Source organism: Lissotriton vulgaris, chromosome 4_1 (assembly GCF_964263255.1).
Source record: "Lissotriton vulgaris chromosome 4_1, aLisVul1.2, whole genome shotgun sequence".
NCBI classification, from domain to species: Eukaryota; Metazoa; Chordata; class Amphibia; order Caudata; family Salamandridae; genus Lissotriton; species Lissotriton vulgaris.
The window spans coordinates 1,917,677,712-1,917,704,385 of NC_141691.1; the positions used below are offsets into that span (position 1 = coordinate 1,917,677,712).

Genomic DNA, 26,674 nt, shown 5'->3' on the forward strand with positions numbered 1-26,674 from the left:
TGGTGCCACTCCAAAAGACACTCTAAAAAAAACGATACACATCTTCCGGTAATGGAATTTTATGATATACCACCTCAAATCTAGTTTGGGAAAAATCCCCTGTGCACTGATGATAGCTTCAATTCTTGGTACGGGGTGCCCAGCCACCAATACAACCGTATATTGATACCTCTGAGATACACACACAGAACAAGGTCATTTGAACCCCCTCTTTTTTCTAACTACAATAGGTAGACTCCAAAGGGATTTTTCTATTGGCTCGATTACATTCTCATTGCACTTTTTTCAACTCGTGCTTAACTGGTCCCTCTCCCTCTTCTAATTTTATGGTATGTACAAAACCTTTTAATTCCTTAAACTCCTCATCAATCATTATTGTAGCACATTTTCTAAATGTCCCTGCTTTGAATCGACAGAGTTGATCAGCACATGCTTCCTTCACCGATCCATCACCATATATCTCCCAACTCATCTTCTCTCTCCAATATGACCTGCACCTCTCTCCCTCATTGCAAGACCATGTCTAACATCCATTGGTAAAACAGGCCTAAGATATCAGGACCCTGGTCTGTGACATAGATTTCTACTTGTATAGTCCTACTCTTGTAATAAATAATCGTCCAAAATAGCCATCCAAAACAAACGTATTCTCTATATGCAGTAGGTGTAACATTAAACAGTTCCAGTACATAATTATATCACACTATCAAATGTAGTTTGGAGCACAACGCACCAGTACAGGTGTGTATTCACTGGCTGCAACGCCCAACAATACCAACAGAAATCACAAAGGTAGTGAGACCCCCTCTTGGTCTCAAGCATAGCCCTATGGGACTCCCAAAAAATCCTGTAACCACAGATGTACGTTTGCCTCCTCTGGAGGAATGTTGCAGGGCATTTCGGTCCACCTCAACCGACGCCTTGTTTGCTACCAAGGTTGCTTATGGCAAAGGGGTGACCCCTCTTTCCTCCAGGTGGAGGAAGAGATAACATTCATCCCATGAGATGAGACAATAGCAGAGGCGCTGGATGCCTCAGTCAAGAGAGCAGTGACTCATGTGTTGGTGCCTCGGGTGAAGAAACTAATGTAATGGGCCTTCACCCACTCGGAATACCTCAACTGGAGTGAAGACTATGGAGGACCTTTGGTGCCTATAGAACCTCTGAGGCTTTACAGCCATGTGCCAATAAAAGGCACAAACTAAAATCAACAGAGACTAGGTCTCCCTTGATGATGCATTTGACAGGCTAAAAAGGGCTTTCCTGGCTAGAGATGTTCCTCCTTTGGTGGATCAACCACATGGGGACCCAGGGGCCCATGCAGCTCATGACACCTTGGGAGATCCCTCACTTCCCCTATACCAGGAGGGCTATGGCATGGCAGACGATTCACCGGGAGACTTCAATTCAGAGGGTTTGACCCAACCCACGGCATGCCAGCTCAAGTTCTAAAGGGGACCCGTCTCCCACCAGTGAGCAAATCCACCATTTCCCACTGAAATGGTGAACCCAAAGGACATCTACCATTCACAGTCCACAAAGTGGGCCCCAGCAGGTAAGCTGGCTTCCTATGTGGCATCCTGTCTCAATAAACCGTCTGACAAGGAGGTCAGGAATTGACTCACAGCCAAATGCCCCCACTCCACACTAGAAAGTAAAGTCTCCCTAACCTCCCAGCTAAATTTGAGCCAAGCATGTAAGTAACTTTAAGAAGGATATTGATCGATCACAATGTTCCTAAAAAGATAAGCAACTAGATATTGCCGATCCACTAACCAAGATATTGGACATTGCAGAAGAGCCAATAATGTCCCTGCCAGGCTGGGCTAAGTGAGCCATCATTTTAATGGGGAACACTAACTGTGCTACCTCCAAGGAATGCTATGGTTCACTTCTCATTAAAGTGGATCCAAAATTGGAGAATTTGGCCTCCCCTGAGACCACAGAGTCTAGTTTCACCCTCAAGATGGGCAACACATCGACAGTGAGATATATAATACATCTGTGAAGAACGAAGTCAACGATTTTCACAGAGAAGGCCAAAGATTTCTTGCACTTCTGCCTGGAGCATCAAGAAGCATTGAAAGCAGAATACTTTCTGGAGTAAAATGTAAATGTAAAATGTAAATTGATACTTGTATAGCGCACTACTCACCCACAAGGGTCTCAAGGCGCTTGTACGAATACCGCTGTGGAACCCATCCTGGTTTCCCTGAGAGGCGTCCACTCCTGGGCACCCCCAGGGTGGGGGCCAGGCATCCTTAGCGTTGTGGGGGCCGTTGTGGAGATTAAGCAAGCTATTGCCTAGAGTTGCAGAGTGGGACTCCATGATTGGAATAGGCACCGAGGCGAGAATTATCAGGTCCGTGGAATTTTGAGCCCAAGACCCGCCGAGGCGGGGAATTGAACCCTGGTCCCGGGCTAGACCTCTGCATCAGGGTCTGCCACTCTAATCATTGACCATAGAAATATGTATCCTGTGAACACAAGATGCATTCCATCCATGCACTCCTTTTCAAACTTTCATAAATTTGCGTGCAAATCTTTCTTAGATGTTTGATGATTCATTTATTTGTCAATAATATTTTGTTCAAAACATATCATTGTATTCATGATTATTCAACATATTCCATGTCTCAGAAACATTTTTTCACGTTGTTAGTGTTGCCCAATGCATTTCAAGCGTAACGCCCTTCCTCAGGGGACTTCATAAACTCTAGAAACATTAATCATAAGTCACAATCAGTATCCAAATTAACTCTGTATGGAAACACGCTTTTATATCAACATGTTACATAGGTGATACCCCACATGCTGTAGTGAAACTAATAAGGTTCGTGGAAACAATCATAAGTGTATTTTATAAAAAATAGGGTGCTCGTGTTAAGCTGGTGTAAAGACAAAAATAGAGACCCAATGACTGGGCACTGACCTTAATGCATGGAATTTTTCATTCACGATGTTTAGCTGCAACAAGGTAAATGAAATCTGGTTGTGAATACATTACGTGACACGAATGTCTCGTTTCTATGTCAAAAAAGATGCCCATAGTGTCTTACCGGGGTACTGGAACCGTGGAGTTTCCCTCGCTAATCTCGGCGTGCAGCGCTCTATACGGGAGCGCTCTATGGTATATAGGTCGTTTGCTGTGTGTTACCATGGTTACCGTACGTAAGCGGGAGGCGCTCTGTGTACTCTATGGCTGTGAACGGCGCTAAGACAACGGCGTGTGTTTACAAAAGTAAACAAGAAAGACGGACTATATCGCTACCCGAGAACTCGGGTGCATATGGATATGAATGTAGAAATGTAAATAGGAAAACACACAAGTGGGGATGTGTCAGTTAAAAAGTACTGTTCATACATAGTAAACATGTTGTATGTGCATAGCAAAACGTACGTAAAATATCATATTTAACAAAATCTTGTGACTAATTCAGTCTTATAATACGAGCTGAAATACATTGCATTTCAAAACCTGTCCACGTTATAAATAACAATGAAGATCCAGTCTTTCATTGAGCCCTTTCGGCTGGAGGGTGCATAAGTGGTCTATCCAGAAGGTTTCTCTGCGCAGTAAGTGGCTGTTGTTATCTCGGCCCGGCAGGGTTGCCACTTTTTCAAGTATGCAGAATTTGAGTTGGCTTACGTTGTGCTTTGCCTCATTAAAATGTACTGCTATGGTAGATTTGTCATTTTTTAACCGAATGTTACTTTTATGTTCTACAATTCTGGTCTTTATTTTTCTTTGTGTTTTGCCTACGTATGAGAGTCCACAGGGGCATCTCAATAAGTAGATGACATTTGAAGTGTCGCATGTTCCAGATACCTTCAATTTTATAGGCGAACCTTTTGTAGGGTGGTTTATAGTATTTCCTTTTATGATTGCAGAGCAATTACCACAGTTGTGGCATGGTAAAGTTCCTTTGTAAGTGCCATGTTGTATTGTTTTCGTTTCCTTTACCAATTCTTTCAAATTCTTTGTTCTTTCATACGCAAAGATTGGTTGGTGTCTGAATACGTTTTTGAAATCCTCTTCAAGTGCGAGCATAGGCCAATGTGTTTTGATGGATTTTTTGATCATAGAACTATTTGTAGAGTACTTGGATACAAATACAGATCTGTGTTCATCAATTTTTTCTTTGGGTTTTAATAGGTGATCTCTTTGTAGTATTTCAGCTCTCTGAGAAGCAGAATCCAAGATGGCTTGGGGGTATCCTCGTTTTCTGAATTTTTCCAACATGTCTTCTTTGTGTTTTTGATACAATTCCTTTGTGGATGCAATTCTTTTTATTCTTAGTAATTGTGAAAAGGGTAAATGCTGTTTGAGCGGAGTTTGGTGAAAACTTTTGAAATGGAGTAAATTGTTTCTGTCTGTTTTTTTGGTGAATATGGATGTTGTTATGTTGCCATTTTTATTGGTTAGTTGTACATCCAAAAATGATAAGGACTCTTTATCTATAGTGAAGGTGAATTGTATTCTTTCATCAATTTGGTTTAGTAGGTCCAATTCCTTAATTAGATTTGCTTTGCTCCCTTTCCATAACACAAAGATATCATCGATGTATCTCTTGTAGAGGATTAGATTGCTGGCCCATTCTTCTTTGTTGAGTATGTGGTCTAATTCATAGCGATGCATGAACGTATTAGCATAGGTAGGCGCGGCACAATTGCCCATAGAAGTGCCCGACATTTGTATGTAGAAATGATTCTCCCATTCGAAATAGCTGTGGTATAGCGTAAAGTGTAGTAACTCCATTAGTAGTATCTTGAGTTTTTCTGGTTTATTCTCATGTACGAGAAAACTTTCCACGGCAAATAAGCCTGAATCATGCGGTATGGATGTGTATAATGATTTCACGTCTATACTTGCCATAATCATGTCTGTGGTGAAGTTGCTTTTTTCTGATTCCAAAATATTAAGAAAGTGTGTAGTATCCTTAATATAAGTTGAGCTATTTTGTACCATGTTTTGAAAATGTTTATCCAAATATTTTCCAACTGGCTCATGAATGGATCCAACTGTAGATACGATGGGTCTTAATGGTGGTAATGTTTCATGTTTGTGAATCTTAGGTGTCATGTATATATACGGAGTTGCAGGATTGTTTTTTATAAGGTATTCTTTCTCTTTGAGACCTATAGTACCTTGGTCAACTGCATTCTGTATTATGTTGGTGAGAATTTTGATGAATTCTTTTGTAGGGTCTGAGTTGATACGTGTGTACATGTTAGAATCTTGGACATGTTTTTGTACATTTTCTTTGTAGTAACTTGTGTCCATTATCACCAATGCTCCACCTTTGTCTGCTTGTCTTATCGTGATTTGTTGGTTATTCGCTAATTTTCTTAGGATTTGCTTTTCCTTTAGCGGCATGTTGGAATGTTTTGGTCTTGGTTTTTTGAATATTTCTTCAAGTTCCGTTAGTATAACTTTTTCAAACGCGTCCAGAACTTTGTGGCTCACTGGAGCTATGAATTTACTTTTGGATCTTAAACCCATGAGGGTATTCTCTTGATTTTGTGTGGTAGTTGCTGTGGGTTCTATCACATTAGTGAAAAAGTGTCTTAGTCTTAATGATCTGAGAAATTTGTATACACAAACTTTTGTCTCCAGTAGGTTAGAATGGTATGTGGGAACATATGAGGATCCTTTTTGTAATGTCTGTAATTCTTGGTTGCTCATTTGGTACTGAGATATGTTTATGACAAGGCTTTCTGACTCCTTGTGCTTTTGGCAACTGGAGCGCTTTCTATTTGTGCGTTTGCTCCTCCTGGTTCTATGTCCTGTCCAGTGCTTACCTCTAAAAAAGGTGCCGGTGTTTGTTGAACACTGGATGTACTGGCTGTTTGTTTGTCGGTTGTTGTACTTAATTGAGCAGTGCGTGGGTCTTTTGGTTGCCCTGGTTTAGGTCTCCTGTTGTCCCAATGGGGACGTCTTTGTTGCGAATCGTCAGAAGATGTATCATCTGTGGATTTGTCAGTGTTAGGTCTCTGTTGTCGCCTTTTTGCATATATCTCTGCCCATGAGTATACTTCTCCCAATCGGTAATCTGTTGTATCTCTTTTGAATTTTCTTAATTTCCTGTCATTTATTTCTTTGGTGTATTCTTCCAATTTTTTGTTGGTGTCTATCAGAATTTGGTCCCATTCCTCCTTTGTTACTAATTTGTTTAATTCGTCTTTGGTTTGTGCAACTTCTTTTGTCAATTCCTCTATTAATTTCGCTAACTCTTCAATAATCAATAAAATTAAGTCCAATGAACATTTATTTAGGATAGCATGCCATCGTTCTGTGAACCTTGCGTTGTTCTTACATAATGTAGATTTTAAGGATATTCTCAAGCCTCGAGGTATTCTTTGTGCCTTATGATACTTTATCAAAGTACTCGCATGAAGTTTTTGATTTACAATACGTTTTGATATGTACAAAAGTTGTTTCAAGTTTGTTTCTTTAGAGCCAATGCTTGGACTTATGTCTTCTGTTTCTTCTATAAGGGAGTAAATCCGACTAGTGTCATCTTCTGTAAATGCTAGGGTTTCTGCCCTTTGCTCTGTGGTATGTGCTATGTCTGCAAATTGCATTTCTGGTGGAGCCGGGAACCTTTTAGCTCAGAAGGTTATAAATGCGAATGATTTGTTATGGATCCCGCACTCCTAGGTAGTTGTTTTGAGTTTGGTTATTAAACGAGTGTAGCACTGTCGTTGGTGCAATGGATGGTAATCTTGCTGGGCTTCCAAGATCAAGATATATCACCATAGAAATATGTATCCTGTGAACACAAGATGCATTCCATCCATGCACTCCTTTTCAAACTTTCATAAATTTGCGTGCAAATCTTTCTTAGATGTTTGATGATTCATTTATTTGTCAATAATATTTTGTTCAAAACATATCATTGTATTCATGATTATTCAACATATTCCATGTCTCAGAAACATTTTTTCACGTTGTTAGTGTTGCCCAATGCATTTCAAGCGTAACGCCCTTCCTCAGGGGACTTCATAAACTCTAGAAACATTAATCATAAGTCACAATCAGTATCCAAATTAACTCTGTATGGAAACACGCTTTTATATCAACATGTTACATAGGTGATACCCCACATGCTGTAGTGAAACTAATAAGGTTCGTGGAAACAATCATAAGTGTATTTTATAAAAAATAGGGTGCTCGTGTTAAGCTGGTGTAAAGACAAAAATAGAGACCCAATGACTGGGCACTGACCTTAATGCATGGAATTTTTCATTCACGATGTTTAGCTGCAACAAGGTAAATGAAATCTGGTTGTGAATACATTACGTGACACGAATGTCTCGTTTCTATGTCAAAAAAGATGCCCATAGTGTCTTACCGGGGTACTGGAACTGTGGAGTTTCCCTCGCTAATCTCGGCGTGCAGCGCTCTATACGGGAGCGCTCTATGGTATATAGGTCGTTTGCTGTGTGTTACCATGGTTACCGTACGTAAGCGGGAGGCGCTCTGTGTACTCTATGGCTGTGAACGGCGCTAAGACAACGGCGTGTGTTTACAAAAGTAAACAAGAAAGACGGACTATATCGCTACCCGAGAACTCGGGTGCATATGGATATGAATGTAGAAATGTAAATAGGAAAACACACAAGTGGGGATGTGTCAGTTAAAAAGTACTGTTCATACATAGTAAACATGTTGTATGTGCATAGCAAAACGTACGTAAAATATCATATTTAACAAAATCTTGTGACTAATTCAGTCTTATAATACGAGCTGAAATACATTGCATTTCAAAACCTGTCCACGTTATAAATAACAATGAAGATCCAGTCTTTCATTGAGCCCTTTCGGCTGGAGGGTGCATAAGTGGTCTATCCAAAAGGTTTCTCTGCGCAGTAAGTGGCTGTTGTTATCTCGGCCCGGCAGGGTTGCCACTTTTTCAAGTATGCAGAATTTGAGTTGGCTTACGTTGTGCTTTGCCTCATTAAAATGTACTGCTATGGTAGATTTGTCATTTTTTAACCGAATGTTACTTTTATGTTCTACAATTCTGGTCTTTATTTTTCTTTGTGTTTTGCCTACGTATGAGAGTCCACAGGGGCATCTCAATAAGTAGATGACATTTGAAGTGTCGCATGTTCCAGATACCTTCAATTTTATAGGCGAACCTTTTGTAGGGTGGTTTATAGTATTTCCTTTTATTATTGCAGAGCAATTACCACAGTTGTGGCATGGTAAAGTTCCTTTGTAAGTGCCATGTTGTATTGTTTTCGTTTCCTTTACCAATTCTTTCAAATTCTTTGTTCTTTCATACGCAAAGATTGGTTGGTGTCTGAATAAGTTTTTGAAATCCTCTTCAAGTGCGAGCATAGGCCAATGTGTTTTGATGGATTTTTTGATCATAGAACTATTTGTAGAGTACTTGGATACAAATACAGATCTGTGTTCATCAATTTTTTCTTTGGGTTTTAATAGGTGATCTCTTTGTAGTATTTCAGCTCTCTGAGAAGCAGAATCCAAGATGGCTTGGGGGTATCCTCGTTTTCTGAATTTTTCCAACATGTCTTCTTTGTGTTTTTGATACAATTCCTTTGTGGATGCAATTCTTTTTATTCTTAGTAATTGTGAAAAGGGTAAATGCTGTTTGAGCGGAGTTTGGTGAAAACTTTTGAAATGGAGTAAATTGTTTCTGTCTGTTCAATCATTTAATCATTGAGCCACACTCTGAGAGAGCAAGTCTCTGGAAACTGGACCGAGTGACCTTACAATGACTCAACCAGACATGAGATACATAATCAGTGGATCTATTTGCATCACAGTTGCATTACTGAGTACAAAGGTACTTCCGCTAGAAGCTGGACCCATGAGCAACAGCTACGGATGCCTTCCTTTACGGCTAGAGCCAGGAGAAGGGATATGCAGGAATATGAGTGATAGGAAAATCTCTAAAGAGCTAGAATCATTAGGGTACTTAGAAGGCCTGTAATGGATGAGGAGTCTGACCTAATATATAAATTCAATTTTTTTTGTTCCTAAATAGGTGATCCCTAGATTTAAAGTAAAGTGTCCCAAACAAAATGAAAGTCTTTTGGCTTCCGGGAAAGGGGATCTGAAAAGAATGATTAAAAAAGAGATCTGATTATCACAGACTTTCGATACAGGGACCACACACATAATATTATTCTAAGGACAGCTGCTGCAAAGGAAAAGCTGATCATCAGGGATCTAGTATCCTCCTACCCCCAGATTTGTGCCACTTGACAACCGCAATAATGCAAAGAATAAAAAATTCACACAAAAAAGCAGTGAATTATGAGTACTAAGGCTCCTTTCTTTGCACTTCTTTATTAAGGCTCCATTCTTTGGACCTTTACCCATGGGAAGGCAGCTGCAGTCTTTGTAAAGAGTCTCAAAAAGGAAGAAAACGCAAGAGAAGGGTCATAGACTGTATCACCTCCCCATTTACAGACTTGTCTTTCCAGATGTTTTTAACTCTTGGATCAATTGCAGTTGCAGTTTAGATCTTTATGGCATGAAGTCCATATGAAACACAGGTGTCTGCCTTCAATAGAAGATATTTACTCCACACCCCACATTGCCAACCCCATGCAGGACCATATGGATTCGTAAATATACGATAGGTCATCCATATTATTGAGACAACCATGCCTTTCTACCCTTTGAGAGGTCCACATGCATCTTTCACCATAATTATGGATGCTACCCAGGTCCAACCTTTGGCCAATCCCACACACATCTTCCATTTCGTTGCTGTCCGCTTCAGTCTCCACCCCCCTCTATCCAACTTATCCCATTATTTTATTAATACCAAACAGCAGACTGAGATACTTCAGTCATCGCAGCAGGGCGTCATAAATGCCTTCCTTTGTGGATAGAGAGGGCTCAATCAAAGGCTTCAAATAGCAGTCCCATCAATGATCTTTCAAGGTGCTTTCATCTGGAGGATAATTTTTGACTACAATCAAACTGTAATATGTATGTTTCATTTTAGCTGGCAGTGTTGGGCTAGAATCATGACAGCGGCATTGTTTGTGGTACAATGAATTACTGAATAAAGATCAAGTTATATACAAAACAAATGTGATGACATACACAGAATCCTTTTGTTTAATACAGACTTAGATAAAACCTGTAATATAATGTACATTTTAAACAAGACTTTTTTTCCTCACCAGGATGGTTTGCCTTGATGTGGGATCTTATCAGACGATCATCTGAAAATGATTTCTCACAAATGGGGCAGGAATAACTCTTGTCCTAGCAAATGATAGCAAAGATAATATATATTAACAACAATAGCCATTAAAGTCATGTCATGCAAAAAAGATAGAAATGCAAGTGAACTCACTGTAGACAACCCTTGGTCGCTGTTCCTTCTGCAACTAAGCTCTAGTTTCATGTTTTGAATGTGAAGCGGACTAGTAGAATACAACATTTAAAAGACCCAAGGAATCTCATACGGCTGTCGCTACTAAAAATACCACCAAGCAAAGGAAATGCCAGCAAAGCAAAATAATATGTAAAAAATTGGGTTACTGGATGAGTGGGCTGAAACACTACTAAAGCAGCAACCACAATTCCTGGCAGGGTGAACTCACAAGCACACCACAAATTAACTTATACTTAACCCTGTGCTTTGCTCACACAAAAACAGTCAAGCTTAACTTAGAGGCAATGTGTAAAGTACTTAAGCAGCACCCACACAATAATAAATTGAAAACGCAACACAAAAAAATCCCACGCCAATTTTGCAAAATACAGTAAAATGTAATAAATGAATTGACACCAAAACAACTACAATCCTATCACTAAAACTGGAGACAGGCAGTTTTAAAGCTTTAGGTAAAAAACGGAGCCTAAAAGCACAAAGCTTCAACTGTGGTCATCTGGTAGCGTCTGAATGGGACAGAGTCACAAGTTCAGGCCGACTGTGATGGAGCATGTGACGGGTACAGGGACCAAGTTAGGCCTACAGAACCAAGTATCTTAAATCATGGTTGTGGAGGATTGCGAGATCTTACGTCGACAATGCGTTGTGTAGTGGCGGTTCGCAAGAAACTGTGGGCTGCAATGCAGGATCCTACTTCGGAGATGCATCTTGCAGTGCCAGTTCCGATGAAGCTGTTGACAAGGCTTGCAATGCGAGGTCCTGATTCATTGTCACGGAAGCCGCCAATGAAGGCTTGTGAAGCAAAGTCCTGTGTTGGGACTGCACAGATGTGGGTCCCGTGCTCTTCATGCCACTGGAGTCAAGCTATAATAATAATAATAAAAGGCATTTGTAAAGCATGCAGCTACCCCAAACAGGGTGTACCAGCGCTAGTGCAGGGATAGGGCAGGGAGAGGTGCCGCGCAGAACTAGTCATTCCAACTAAAGAGCCAGGTTTTCAGGGACTTTCGGAATTCGTGTTCAGACTGTATCATGCGCAGATACAGAGGTAGGTTGTTCCAACATTTGGTGGTACCCACCTCGAATGTTCTACCTTCCATTCTAGCTTTTTCAAACCGGGGAGTGGAGAGAAAGCGTTTGTTGCTAGACCTTAAAGATCTGGCTTGTTGATAGGGTTGGAGTCTTCTCCTCAAATAGATCGACCCTCTTCCTTTGTCTGCCCAATATGTGAATGTCAGGGCTTTGAATTCAATCTGTTTGGCTAATGGCAACCAGTGAAGTTGCCAAAGGTATGGGGAGATGTTATGACGAAGTGGGACACCGAAGACCAAACGGCCTGCGGCGTTTTGAATGATCTGGAGTCTACTGATCAGGCTAAGTGGAAGGCCCATGTATAGGACATTTGCATAATCAAGGTGAAAGGTGATCAAAACATGGACCACGGTTTTTCGGGTAGCATTAGGCAGACAGTTGATACATTTCCTAATAGTTTTAATTTTGTCAAAGCAGGCTGCCGAGACCTTTTGAACATGCATCGAGAGGGACAGATCTTTGTCCCATCTCACGCATACATTTTTGACCAAGTCCTTAGGAGTGGGAGCGTTCCCCAGTTCAAAATGCGGGGGAGGGGAGGGTTGATTAAAGAACAGGACCTTAATCTTATCCGCATTGAGTTTTAAAAAATGACTGTTCATCTAGACGGCGATGTTGTTGAGGCATTCTTTTAGCGGGTCAAAGGTGAAGGCTGTCACACCACTAAAGGTAAACTTTAACTGAGTATCATCCGCGTATTATGTTACTTTAATCTCAGTTTTGGAGATAAGCTCTGCCAGGGGAGTTAGATAGACATTGAAGAGGAGCGGGCTCAGGGCTGAGCCCTGGGGAACTCCTCATTTGAGAGGTTTGGGGGGTGAGGTGAAGGGGTGAGTCAGAACCTGTTGCATACGGTTATGTAGAAAGGATGATAGCCAATCCATCAGAGTTCCCTGGATGCCTATGTCCTTTAGACAATCTAATAGGATGGGGTGAGAGACTGTGTCGAATGCTGCAGATAAATCGAACAGCACCAACATAGCCTTAGAGCCTCCATCCACAGCCCACCGTATGGAGTCAGCCATTTCAATCAAAACAGATTCTGTGCTGAATCCTGGGCAGAAGCCAGACTTGGATTCATGAAGGAGGCTGTTAGGCTCAATAAACCCTGCCAGTTGCTGGTGCACTAATTTCTCTAAAACTTTCGCTGGGGTGCGAGCAGAGAGATAGGTCCGTTGTTGCTAGTGATTTCAGGGCCAGGCTTTTTTTAGGATGGGTAAAAGAAAGGCATGTTTCCAGGCTGCAAGGTAAATACCCTGTCTGAGTGAAGAATTCCAGATGGCATTTAGATGGGGGTTCAGACACTCCGCTAGGGCCCTATACTGTTTAGCTAGCCAGGGGTCAGAAGGGGACCCTGATTTGCACTTTTGCAGTTCAGTCAGCAAGGCTTCGACAGAGATCTCAACAAATTCTGAGAAGAATGGCTTCAGAGTCTGCGCCAGATTGTAATCATTAGTCATCTGAGAGACGTTGGGTGAGCCAGGGAAGGATGCATAAATCAGAGCGATCCTTGTATATGCGGGAGATTAGTCCCCTATATGAGCTGGGGTTAACCAGCAGTGCCAAGGTCTGTGTCTCCACTAGCTCATCCGGGAACGTGAGCTCTGCAAGATATTTTCATTTGTTGTAACAAATGGCCATTCAGCACAGCTGTCGTTCAACCCCCTTCATACCACCTCATGAGATTCATGGCAGTATGTAATTAATAGAAACCCTAAATCCATCGGAGGGCGAACAACCGAATATATGGGGCCCTAAGCATGACCAGCATAACCACCTGTTCCCAGGCCCCTGGGACCTGAGGGACCACAAACAGGCAATACAAGGTAGCCGATGAGCCCATCATAAGGATACCTTGGGAGTTCTGTCTCCGCACCCTAGTCCGCCAACAGCACCTACTCTACACTTGGACCCACTGCGCCGCATAGTGTAGAAGCTCGCAAGATAATAAAGAGTAAAGCCAGGAAGAACCAGGCCCCCCACCCTCCTCCCCCAGGAGTCCATATCCAATTTAAGCACCCCCCGTTTCACCCTGCTGTGCTTTCCAGCCCACACCAAGGAGATCAGGAGACTATTTAAGGTATGGAAGGCAGATTTCGAGATACAGCAAAAGGAGTTCTGGAGGGCATACAGGCAACAGGGAAGCATAACCATCCCTGCCAAGGCTACTCGTCCCAAGATCGAAAGGGGCAGGCAATTCCAAAACCAGATAGACACCTCCAGGCCTGTGATGATTGCTCCCATACTCAGGGCATACTGGGCCTCTGGAGTGTAGTCACTTGTACACCCAAATAGTGAAAATGGTCATGCTCCCATTAAAGCCTCACATCAGGAAGGTCTGCAGCATCCCCTCGTGGCAGTGCGGTCAGTGGGAATATAACAGACTTCTAGCAATTAACATGGAGCCCCAAAGCCATTCCGAACTGGCTAGCACATCCAGAAGTGCAGGAGCAACTCCCTTCTGGTGACAATGATACAACAGCATGTTGTATGTATGTGTGTTCTTATATAGCGCTCAACTTACCCTTGGGCATCTCGGCGCTTGCATTGGGAACCCATCCTGGCTTTTCCCTGTGAGATAACCCGTACTGGGTATCCCCAAGGTGAAAGCCAGGCATCCCGCCGCGGGGGGGGGGCCGTAGTGGAGATTAAGCAAGCTATTGCCCAGAGTTGCAGAGTGTGAACCCGTGATTCGAGTAGGCACCGAAGTGAGAATTATTGAGTCCATGGACACTTGGGCTCTCCACATAGGAGACTACATCAGTATGGTCATCTATGGCGATACCCCTGTGGGCCATATCTCGCCACAACTTGATCGCCAGTGGCTCCATTGCCAAGGTGAAAAGGAGTGGAGACAAAGGGTAACCTCGTCTCTATCGATATGGAAACCTTCAAATATCAGGCTGCCATTGCGGACACGGGCCATCAGTCAGCAGTACAGGAGACAGACCCAAGATATAAAGTCCTGGATCAGGCCCATTCTCCGCAGGACCTCCCACAAATATTCCCTTCAAAAGGTGTCAAGCACTTCTTTTATGTCTATGGCGACCACTGCCGCCAGAATCCCACCATCTGCCACCGAATGCAGCACATGTGAGAGTCGCCTTATATTCATATGTGTCCCCTTGCCAGACATGAACCCACACTGGTCCTCGGGGACCAGGTGTGTTACTACTACCTTGCCCAGACGTGTCGCCAAAACCTTGGCCAGCAATTTGACATCCAACCTCAGCACTGATAAAAGCCTATAGGAGCCAGGATCATGTGTGTCCCTACCTGACCTAGAGAGCCTAACAATCTTTGACTCCCTCATGGATGACAGTAAACCCCAATTCTCTTGATCTCCTGTAAGGTCTCCAGTAAATGGGTAAGTAGGAGTTCGGCAAACTCCTGAAAGAACTCAACCGGGAGACCGTCTGGTACTGGAGTCTTAAATGTTGCTATATTCGTTGTTGCTTCCCATAGCTCCTCAAGTCTAAGCGCCCTGCCAAGTTAGCCCCTCTGCGATACAGTAAGTTGGAGGTGCAAAAGGTCACCCAAAAACCCTTCAATCTGAGTCAGGTTGAGGCTGGAGCCTTCACTGTATACAACTTAGTCCGAGCTCCTTGGTCTGTAATCCGCGCACTCTCCTGCTGCACTTCTGCACTTCCTGCAAAGTTTCCAGTTTGCCACTGGGTGAACACGCTCCTGTTCCGGTCAAAGGAGTCAGCTAGGACTGGCAAGTGTGTAAACTGGCCAAGTCGACATGGCAGTTACAAACTGCGCGCAGACTGCAATGGCAGGTCTGCGGTACCTTTTCAGAGCTACTCACATGGGTGGCACCATCAGTGCTGCAGGCCCACGAGTAGCATTTGATTCACAGGCCCTGGCACACTCAGTGCACTTTACTAAGGACTAACAAGTAAATCAAATATCCAATCGTGGAAACACCAATCCATAACACAATTGACACAGAGAGCGCCTGCACTTTACCACTGATCAGCAGTGCAAAAAGTGCACAGAAACATTACGCCTGCAAAAACAGAGTCAAAACCGGCAGGTCAGAAAGAAAAAACTCAGGGGAAACTTGCCAAAAGACACCAAGTCTAACAAATGTAATGTAATGTAAGTATACTTGTAAAGCGCACTGTCACCCCGTTACGTGGCGTCCTGGCGCTGTATACCGCTGGGGAACCTGTCCTGGCTTTCCCTGTGAGAGGGCACCCCCAAGGTGAAGCCAGGCATCCCCGGCGCTGCTAGGGCCGTTGTGGAGATAAAGCAAGCTATTGCCCAGAGTTGCAGAGTGGGACCCATGGTTAGCGTAGGCACCTAGGCGAGAATTATCGAGTATGCGGACATTGACCCAAGACCCTGCCGCAACGGGAATTGAACCCTGGTCCCGGGCCGACCTCTGCTTCAGGGTCTGCCGCTTCTAACCATTGAGCCACGCTTCACTGTCCCTTCCAGCTGAAAGTAGGGAGAACTACCCACTCGCCTGGGAGTTCTCTTCACTAAGGTGGAAGAACCTGGACAGGCCATCTGCGTTGGCGCGCTCTGTGCCAGAGCGGTGTTCCACCCTAAAGTCCATTCCCTGTAGGGAGATGGACCACCTCAGGAGTTTTGGATTCTCCCCCTCATCTGCATTAGCCATCTGAGGGGCCTGTGGTCGGTCTGAACCCGGAAGTGAGTCCCAAACAGGTAGGGCCTCAGCTTCTTCAGTGCCCAGACCACAGCGAAAGCTTCCCTTTCTATGGCACTCCAACTCTGTTCCCTGGGGAGTAGTCTCCGGCTAAGGAAGACTGCAGGCTGGTCTAGGCCCTCTTCGTTCAGCTGTGAGAGCCCTGCTCCTACTCCATGCTCTGACGCGTCGGTCTGCACGACAAATTCCTTTGAGAAGTCGGGGCCTTGAGTACGGGGACCGTGCACATGGCAGCCTTCAGGGCATCCGTTCAGATCACCTTTTTTGACTGCTTCTTGGAAGGCAGCTCCGTTAAGGGGGCAACAATAGTGCCATATCCCTTAGCAAACCTCCTGTAGTACCCAGGTAAGTCCTAAGAAGGCCCTCACCACTGTCTGGGTCTAGGGGGCTCCCAAGCCAGGATGGTGTCAATCTTGGGCTGCAGGGGCGCCCCCTGACTGCTCCCTACCTGGTGTCCCATGTACACCACCGAATCCTGCCTGATCTGGCACTTACTGGCCTTAATCGTGAGGCCTGCTTTCTGCAGCGCCTTTAACACTTCCCCAAGGTGCTGAAGGTGTTCGTCCCAACTGGAACTGAACACCGCAATGTCGTCCAGGTATGCGATGCTGAATTCCTCCAACCCAGCCAACACCTGGTTGACCAACCTCTGAAAGGTGGCATGGGCATTCTTCAACCCGAAGGGCATCACACGGAACTGGTAATGTCCTTCCGGGGTTGAGCATGCGGATTTTTCCTTGGCCCCCTCGGTTAGAGCAATCTGCCAGTACCCCGACGTTAAATCAAACGTACAAAGGAATTTGGCAGCTCCCAACCGATCGATGAGCTCATCAGCTCGGGGGATGGGGTGTGCGTCCGTCCGAGTGACGGCATTGAGCCCCCGGTAGCCCACACAGAACCGCAGTTCTGGTGTGGCACCGGGTGCTGTAGCCTTTGGGAGACTGCTCTAGGCACTCCCCATTCTGGTGAGGCATGTTTTATCATTTTATGTAGGGACCAAGGTGTAGAACACAGTGTTTTGTGTTGTAATTGTTATTACGCAGAGGGCACATGGGTGATTGGGAATTTCTGGATCTTTTGCTTCTGTCCCTTGGCAGACCCTTTCAGTTAATTCTTTAAACTCCATACACTTGTCAAATAAGTGTCGTTCACTGGGGGTAAGCTAGGTGAGCAATGCAGATTTTTGGGAATATTCCTTCTGTTTTGTAATGTATGACCTTATATTATGTTTTGGATATTTTTCAGATTCCTTGCCCCTGACGAAGGGTCGTGAGACTGGAAAGCATTGGGCGGGCATACAAGAAAATTGGAATTAGATATTGTTCACAATATGTTTGAAAATGTGTTATTTGTATTATAACTGATTTGAAGTTAAGATATGGAGATTCTTTTCAATGTATTATCTTTTTGATTCATGCATTCTACAAATTAAGATATGAACATTGAATGTGGGCCGGCTGCAATTGAACTTAAAGATACTACTCAAAGCAACGCTTCCCACATACCGGGGGCCTATCAGCGTTGTGCTTACCAATAACAGTGTCGAGCAATTTTCAAAGCAAGTTCGCTGCGCGTCATTAACATTTTATGAAATGCAAAAAACACTTTTTTTTATAAAAAACAAACATACAATGAGGTGTCAGATCAGGCACTTGCGTCAGAACGCCAGAACCTGTGGACTAACACTACTATGAGGCTTTAAATAGGTCGTCAATCCCCTCCAACTCCCCCCTAATATCCTCTTTGTACTCTACCTATGTGCACTTCCCATTCCGGTCCCACTGTTAATCTGAACATCACAAGTCCTTCTACCTGAGAAACACGTCCCGTCTCTCAAAAATTGCATACATCTCTATGACACTAAAGTGTTAGTTCCCACCTCTTCTCCTGTCTTTATCTATGCCGCCGCGCCCCCTCCCCCGCCCCTCAGATACATGGTATATAGTCCCCAAAATTTCTTAGGTCTGCACATCAGTGGAAGTAGCTCGCTAAAGTTTTCTGACTGTGTGAAGCAGTAAAGGACATCGCATGACCATTGCGGTACGGTGGTAAGGGTCCTCTCAGTCAGCAAATCGCTACTCTACGCTTCGCCATAAGCAGTCCCATATCTACCAGTCTGCAAGCAGCTCTCTGCAACTTCCTAGAATAACCCAGGAGCGCCATCATCGGGTCAGGGGGGATCTCCAGTTCAGCAATAGTACTTATCTCTCGAAATATGTTTTCCCAGAAGTTAAAAACACCAGGACATTCCCACGCTAAATGTAGAAAGTCCGCCGTTGGGTAGCGACATCTTTCACAAGCTGCGTCCTTTCGCAAGCCATACCTATGCAATCTCTCCAGGGTGTAATACACTCTGTTAATATATTTAAAATATATCAGTCTGTGTTTGCCATGCAGAGAGATGCGCTTTGTGTTAGCGCAGCAACATGATCACATGTTGTCGTCAATTGTGGTGTAGATGTTCAAATGGGAAAACAATGAGATTCACACAGAAGTCTTCAGAAAAGACACTGACAAGAACAACACACTATTGTTTCAAAGTTTCCACCCACAGAATTTAATTCAGAATTTACCATATGCTCAACTATTGAGAATGAAAAGGATTTGTTCCCGGACCAGTACACTAGATGAGAATATACAGATACAGAAATGAAAATACATTGCCAGAGGGTATCCTTCAGAAATTCTGGATAAAGCCATAGAGCGTGTGAATACTGTAGACCGAAGGGTTCTTCTGACTAATCTACCTAAAAAAGAACAAAGACTACAAGTGTTCGTATGTAAGTTTTTCACTAGTTCTCATGAAGTGAAAAGGATAATCAACAACAAATGGGAGATGCTACAGAATGAGTAAGATTTTAATAATTTGTTCAAAGACAGACCACTATTTGCGTACAAGAGATCTAGAAATCTCAAAGAAAGGCTAAACATCGCACGTTCGACCACTGTTCAAGAACATCATGGCACTAGGAAGTGTCAGAACTGTGTAAGTTGCAATAATGTAATAGTGGGAAACAAAATGAACCAACCTTATATAGGAGAACGCATAAAACTGTATCACAATTCAGATTGTAACACGAAAAACGTGATATATGGGATCAAATGCCTGTGTGGGCTGTATTATGTTGTAAAAACAGAGCGAAAAGTAAAAACAAAGATATCGGAACACAAAAGCACCATAAGAACACTGACAGGAATAGTGCATTAACGTTACACTGGTTAGAAGCTAAACACACAATAGCGCAGGTGAAATTCCATGTGATAGAAGTTGTGATAATGGGTACCCTGGGATGGGAAGAATATCACGAGGATCTTCCTGCAGAGGGAGATCTTTTGGATCTAGAGACTAGATTCTCAGGATCCAAAAGGTTTAAATGAAAAAGTGGATTCTGGTTGCTTTTTATGACATGTTATGACTGATTTCAGTGATTGTATATACGATGTTCTGCTTCGATAGGACAGGAAGAGATCCGTATGGCCATTTGAGACTGCCTCTTCTGGGCATCTCATAAAGTATATTTAGTACTGAGAGGTGTTTTCACACCATTATGTTTACAGTTGAAGTCGGATTGATTATCAGCACTATCAGAAACATGTTTGACAATGAAGACTTTTGCAACTATCTGAGGGTCAGAAGCACTACATTAATGTTTTTGTGGATTCAGTTAGTAAAATTAGGTTTATTTCCCATGCAGAGGGCATTTCCTTTGTTTTGCATATATCATCTCTTTTCATATCTTTTTTCACCACTTGGATCTATCTCACATACAGAGGATTGTTTTGTATTGTTTTTAGTGACAGTATATAGTTGTTACTGGTAACTCAAATTAAGAATGGGGCCATCCGGCCTCTCACATATTATGGCACCGAGTATCCAGCTACTTTCCCTTTCCAAAATGGAACTTATGGTAATTGGGTGTTTTCTTCCGTCTACAGTGTGCACATGGCCAATGTGTTAGATGGCACAGTTGGGTGTCTTGTAGCGCACTTCGCATTTTAGAGCAAGGTGGATAGGCAGCAGTTGAGTTTTTCCGCAGTATTCCAGAATCAGTTGATTCTGTCACTAAGGAACTCTATTCTAATGGGCCCCCAGGGGCACTTGGCAAAGCCAATGTCCCCCTGGGGGATTTCGCGTGAGGGACGACCTCACGCGACCTGATTGGGTGGTGGGAGGGGTTAGGGTCAAGTGAAGGGTGGGGAGGGAGGGTGACGTCACTCTGAGCGAGTGAGAGGAACGGTGGAGTCGTTTTTTGAGGCGCTGCTGTTTTCAATCCTGTCAGAGCTGTCATTCACTGTTGTGAGTGATTTTCGACGGAATTTCCTGTCAGTTAACGAAGCATGTCGTCTGAAGAGATTGCCCTTGAGGCAGTGCGAGCTTTGGTGGCGGTAGGGCGGAGCGACTTACTGAGGCCCGGCGCTTTTGACGATACATCTGTGGTGAAGCGTCCTCGTCGCTTGGCAGCAGAAGGGGTGTCTCGAGCGGTGGTGGCCTGTCAGTCAGCTCGCAGCGATCGCCATGAGGAGGACAGCGTCATGAGGACGCCAGCGGCGAGGATCGGGAGAGCGCGCTCGACGAGCCGAGGAGGTCGGGGTAAGAAGCAGCCGCCCCCGCGCTCGTCATCAGCCCCAAGTGAGTTCAGGGGGGGCCGTAATGTCAGTGTGGCATCCCTCCGACGTAGAGCTGGCAGGCGAGGAGGCAGCGCTGGTGGTAGTTTTGACACGCGCGTGTCTCAGGTCCAGCTGATAGAAGGAGAGGCTGACAGGGATTTTGAAGGGCAGATAGCGTCGACATCCCAGGAGCCTTGCGAGGCGGCGCCACGTCCCAGCATGAGGGCTGCATCAAGTATACATGTGAGGGCAGCAGGGCAGCAGGCGAGTGGCAAGAACATCGAAATAGCGCCAGATTTAGATGCTGTCAGGCGGAGTCAAATGTTAGTAGACTATTCCAGCGATAGCGAGGCGGAGGAGTATGAGCTTTCTGGAGTTGAGGAAGGCGAGGAGGTTGAGGGAGGCGCATCTGACGTCGATGAGCAACACCAGCTGGTTGAGTTCGAGGACTGCCAGAACATTCTTGTTCCGCGGCCTAGGGGCCCCCCGAGACAATTGGTGGAGGAGGATTCTAATGTTGATTTAACATGTGATTTTCAGGTTTTACAGGAGGAGCAGGGGTTGAGTGGTTTGAGATGGAAACCTCGAGCAAGGCAGTTCAAGGGTGGGAGGTGGGGGGGCAGGGGTGACAGGGGTGAGGGCAGGCAGGTACAGGAAGCCACTACAATGTTCCCAAATGCCAGGCCCCCGCCTGGGTGTCCTGAGGTGATTCATAACATGGGGTCTGCGATTCCACAAGGCCAATGGGTGTGGGTGGAACATACAGAGCTGCCTGTGCCAGACAGGGCGGGTACTTCATCTACTCAGGTGGCAGGTAAGTATGGTGTGGGCCCTCGCTCGAGCGGCGAGTACCTTTCTGAAGCTGCTGGTCTGGTACCAGATGAGCATTTCTGCTATTCTCAGGCGGCGCCGCAGAGCGCGGTGTTTAGGGAGGGGGCGAATTTGAGAGGCGGATCTGGTGCGGATTTAACATCAGCGACTGGGCGCTTTGCACGGAGGCCTAAGTCTGAGTTTCAAAGTGCTTTTACTAACTTGGCGTCTGGCAATAGGCCAGGTATGAGTTTGGCAAGGTCTGTAAATGAACAGCACCTTGAAGGTGATGAGGGTGATTATGATAAAGAGAATGATTATGGGACAAGAGGTGGTCTGTCTCATGGTGGTAGAGCTGGGGCTGGGAGGGGGGAGAGGAGATTAACTTCTGCCAGTGTGTTACAGAGTTCTGGAGCGGTTCTCTCACCGGCACACGAGATGCAAGGCGGACGTCATCGACGTGACGGTCTGGAAGACTTTCGACAACGGGCTGCGCAGTTACCAGCAGGTAAGACAGACTGGTGGGCTGCTTGGACACGGCCGTTGGCTGGTTTTTCAGGTGGGGCGCCTGCAGAGGGTGGTCAGGCGAGGGTGGAGGTTGGGGACGGCTCGGGTTCAAAGCAAAGTGAAAATGTAAAAGCAGTGTCAGGGAATGGGGGGAGGCCGGGGTATGACAGCCCAGGTTCATCGGTTACTAGTTCAGAACAGAGTGAGTCGCCTAGAGTGAGTGGTGCGAGACTGCCTTACATGGGAGTATCAATGCCATTGGGCATACATTTGTCAACCAGAACTAGGCAGCGTATTTGGGACCATGAATATGTAGATGTGTTCAGGCTCCTTCATAGGGAACTGCAAGCAAAGGAAGGTTCTAAGGAGGAGGAGGCTGAATTGTCCCGCCGTCCTAAAGTACCTAAAACAATAGAAAACTGGACAGCGGCCTTTTTGATATATGCCAGCGTATATAGTGAAAGATACCCTGAGAGGGCAGTTTCGCTGTTCAAATATTTAGATGTCATTAGAAGGGCACATTTGCAGGCAGGGGGTTATGCGTGGCTGAACTATGATGAAGAGTTTCGGGCGCGAATGAGTTTATTCCACGATAAGCCATGGGGGGAGGTTGATCAGGAGTTGTGGTTGCAGTGGATGTCAGGTCATTCTTCTGCCAACACGATCCATACAGCCAGTGGGTTGCCGATTCCTTACCGGCCCTTTTCTCAGCGTCCCGCCACACAAGGGGCAAGTGGCGTCGGACGGGGACAGTTGCCCACAACTGGAGCATGTTGGAGCTTCAACAGAGGTTCCTGCGTGCGCCAGTATTGTAAATTTAAAGATGAATGCTCCCAGTGTGGGGGCAGACATGCTGTCTTTCAGTGCTTCCCCAACCAACACCCGGGAGATCACGGTAGGGGTCAGAGGGGGGGGAGAGGATCTGTGCCGCCTCTTATGCCAAAAGGCGCCTACTCCAATTAGGTTACAGGCCATGTTGAGCGCATTGGAAGCCTACCCTGATGTGGAAGGAGCGGCCAAGTTGTTTTGGGGGTTTCGGCTCGGCTTTAGGATTGGTTATCAAGGCCCCAGAGTTTCACGTTGGGCTGATAACCTGAAGTCAGCAAAGGAGATGGCGTCGGTGGTAGAGGTGAAGTTGCATAAGGAAGTGGAATTAGGAAGAGTAGTTGGCCCTTTCGAGTTTTGTCCCTTGCCAAACCTAATTGTGTCGCCCCTTGGTGTTATCCCGAAGAAGGCAAAGGGTGAGTTCCGCCTGAAACATCATCTGTCTTGGCCGGAGGGGCTTTCAGTGAACGACTTCATTTCTACTTCCGATTCGGCAGTGACATATGCGTCAGTGGATGACGCTTTGGAATTGGTGCGCAAGGCAGGGGTAGGAGCCGACCTTGCAAAATGTGACATACAGGCCGCTTTTCGCCTTTTGCCTATTCATCCGGCCGATTTTTGTTTGCTGGGTATGTACTTTGCAGGAGAATATTACATGGACCGGGTATTGCCCATGGGCTGTGCTATCTCTTGCTCACTTTTCGAAACTTTTAGTACATTTTTGGAGTGGTGTGTAGTCCAGCGCTCAGATCACGCAGCTGTATGCCATTACCTGGATGATTTTTTGTTTGTGGGCAAGGCGGGTACGGAGCAATGTACTAAAGTCTTGGCTTGTTTTCAGGACTTGGCTAACGAGTTTGGTGTGCCTTTGGCGGAGGACAAAACGGAAGGTCCAACGCCTAGGTTGACCTTCCTGGGCATAGAAATAGACACAATAGAGATGGTGGCCCGTTTGCCCAGACCAAAAGTACAAGAGATCAGGTCTTTTTTGCAAGAAATTCTGGGAGCTAAAAGAGTGCAGCTGAGGCAAGTCCAGAGGCTTCTGGGCTATTTGAACTTTGCTTGTCGAGTTGTCAGGGCAGGCAGGACGTTTTGCAGGCGGCTGGGCTTTGCTATGGCTGGGGCGTACTTGCCACACCACCACATACGTTTGACAGCAAAAATCAAGGAGGGGGCGTGGCTTAGCGGCTGAACATGGTGGTCGCTTAGCTGTAGGGCTCCGTGAGCGAGGCAGTGACCCCACTACAATCCGACCACTAATCCGATCTTAATCAACCTCTGATCGGAGGAACCCGGCTCTAGGACTAAGCGGGAATCACCCGGAGGCAAAACGGCCGAAATCTGATGCCGGGAAGCGGACTTCTGTCATCCGTCGCCAGGGGGCCTGCAGCGACCCTGCGACACCGGGCCCCGGTGGGACTAGAGGCCGGGCGGAAGTAAGTGCGACTCGGCAGAGGGCGACCGGAAGGGCGCGCTACCCGGCGCCCCCCCCCAGTGACAATCCGAAACCTGTGGCCAGAGCGATCCCCCTGGCACCCGTGAGTGGCTGTGTTCCAACTCGCCCGCAAGTGAGAGGGGTCAGCGAAAGGCAGCAACGAGGAATCAGCATTGGCGCACTAAGTCCCCCTGCAGTGAACGATACCTGCGGTGAGAGGCGGACGGAGCGCCCGCTCGGCAAGGGCCCTACGAGACGGCTGCCAGTCTGACCCCCCCCCCCCAAAAAAACAAAAGACTGCACACGAGCAACTCGCGGCCTTTGCCGCTACGATCAGAACTGTTGAGCAGCGCACTTTGATAGGAGGCGGACCTCGCCCCCACACGCGGCCGGGGGAAGAGAGAAGAGCTGGGGTGCGGCAGAGGGGGGCACGAGGGCCAGAGAGCAACGGAGGCGCGGGGCGGGGGCCGAAAAACGACATAAAGACCCATAACCTGCCAGTGGCCAGGGAGAGACGCAGATACCACACCACTCAGGCACAGCAGGCACTGGAAGGGTGGTCTGGCATTGCAGCACCAGACAATACGATCGCAGCAGCAGGCAGGGCCCGAGGGCAAGGTGGAACTAAGAGTGTCAGGCAGGCTACACGATGCATTGGGACTGACTCGGGTCTGACTGCACATTCAACACGCAGTGGAAACGGGTGAGCAACGCCACTGAGGCCCACCTGTATCCTGGTAGGCACAGACGCCCCCCCCCCCTTGGGATCACTCGCCACGGAAAAGGTAGACAACAAGGGTACCGAGAAGAAACATGGCTGGCAAGGGCCCGAAAAACGCCTCATCGCAGTCTAAACTGGAGAAATTTGCATACGACAGACAGGCGCACTCCCAGGCAGAACCGCGCATATCAACGGGGAGGACACCAGAGAACGATGGGTCAAAAAAAGCAACACTTGATGACGTGATGAAGGCGCTGGCACAAGTGCAGGCAACAGTGGGGTCCACGGCCACCGAGGTCTCACTCCTTAGGGCGGACTTCCAAAAAATGGGAGAAAGAGTGAAACAGGTCGAGGTGGTCACTAAATCTCTGATTGAAGACGTATCAGACCTACAATTGGCAATGGAACGAGTGGCGGCAGAGAATAAGACACTGAAAGAGAAGCTGGACGACCAGGAGGGGCGCTCCAGGCGCAACAACGTACGAATTCTTGGGGTCCCGGAATCGGAAGGAACTAGAGCCATGGATCTGTATGTGGAAGACCTGATCAAGACTCAGCTCAAACCTAAGGGTCTATCGCAATTTTTCTCCGTTGAAAGGGCGCACAGAGTTCCAGGGGGACAACCCAAGCCTGGAGCCCCCCCTAGACCCATACTAGCGAGACTCTTTAACTTTCGGGACCGAGATGCGATCCTGCAGGCTGCGAGGAGGGCCGCGCCGCTGCAGGTCCAAAACTCTACAGTAGCCTTTTTCCCGGACTATACTGCAGAGGTGGCGCGCCGGAGGAGGACCTTCCTTGATGTCAAGAGGGAACTGAGAGCTAAGGAACTGCCGTACTCCATGCTGTTCCCGGCCCGGCTGCGAGTGGTCGCGGACAGTAAGGTTTGGTTTTTTGACACGCCAGAGTCGGCGCGCGAATGGTTGGATGGCTGGCGACAAGTAGGACTACCCCGCCGCTCGCATAGAACAAACCAGAGCCAACGCGGTGACAGCCAACCGAGATCTCAAGCATCAGGTGGTGTTGCATCGACACACTCCCAGGCGCAGGATGATACCAACGCACTGGAAGACGTGGAAGAATAGTCGCCCGGCACCAAACGAGATGAACACTGACATGGCTTCGTGGGTGAGACCCGGCTTGGACACTGTCCCGGGGGAGTCCGGAGAGGGCAGGGGTCCTGTTCACTCCGGAGGACACTTCACCCCAGCAAGCAAGTACTGTTTATGGGTTGGGCAAAGCACTCTGCTGAGTTGGGGTGGCGGGCAGTTCTAAGCCCGTCTGGCAGGGAGGCAGGGAGGGGGGTGGAGTGGGGGGGGTTGTTTAGCTGTACATTGCAAACCGCAAACTGTGACAGGCTACACACTTTTCCAGGTTCAGTTTGGGAAGGGAGAAGGGAAGTTAGTTGAGTTTTTCAGAGTTCCACAGGATTGGTCGGGCTGCGCTGGCTGGTACCCGCGCTGCTTCATTGGTGGGGAGGGGTGGGCCATTGTGACCGCATTACACACTGGACACATGATCATCTACACGAAGGACCATGGCAGATTACCCACGACGTAGGCGGGTAGAGGGTGCACCTAGATCCCGGGGAGCACCCCTACGCATACTAACAT

General features: G+C 46.4%; 1 protein-coding gene across 1 annotated transcript in view; it reads right to left on the minus strand.

The window, feature by feature from the left end:
• Positions 1-26,674, minus strand: part of ZFAT (zinc finger and AT-hook domain containing) — a 933,238-nt gene that overhangs the window by 376,231 nt on the left and 530,333 nt on the right. Inside the window, exon 8 of the mRNA XM_086966254.1 lies at positions 10,171-10,255. Coding sequence (XP_086822380.1) covers positions 10,171-10,255 — 85 coding nt within the window. The remainder of the gene's footprint in view (positions 1-10,170; positions 10,256-26,674) is intronic.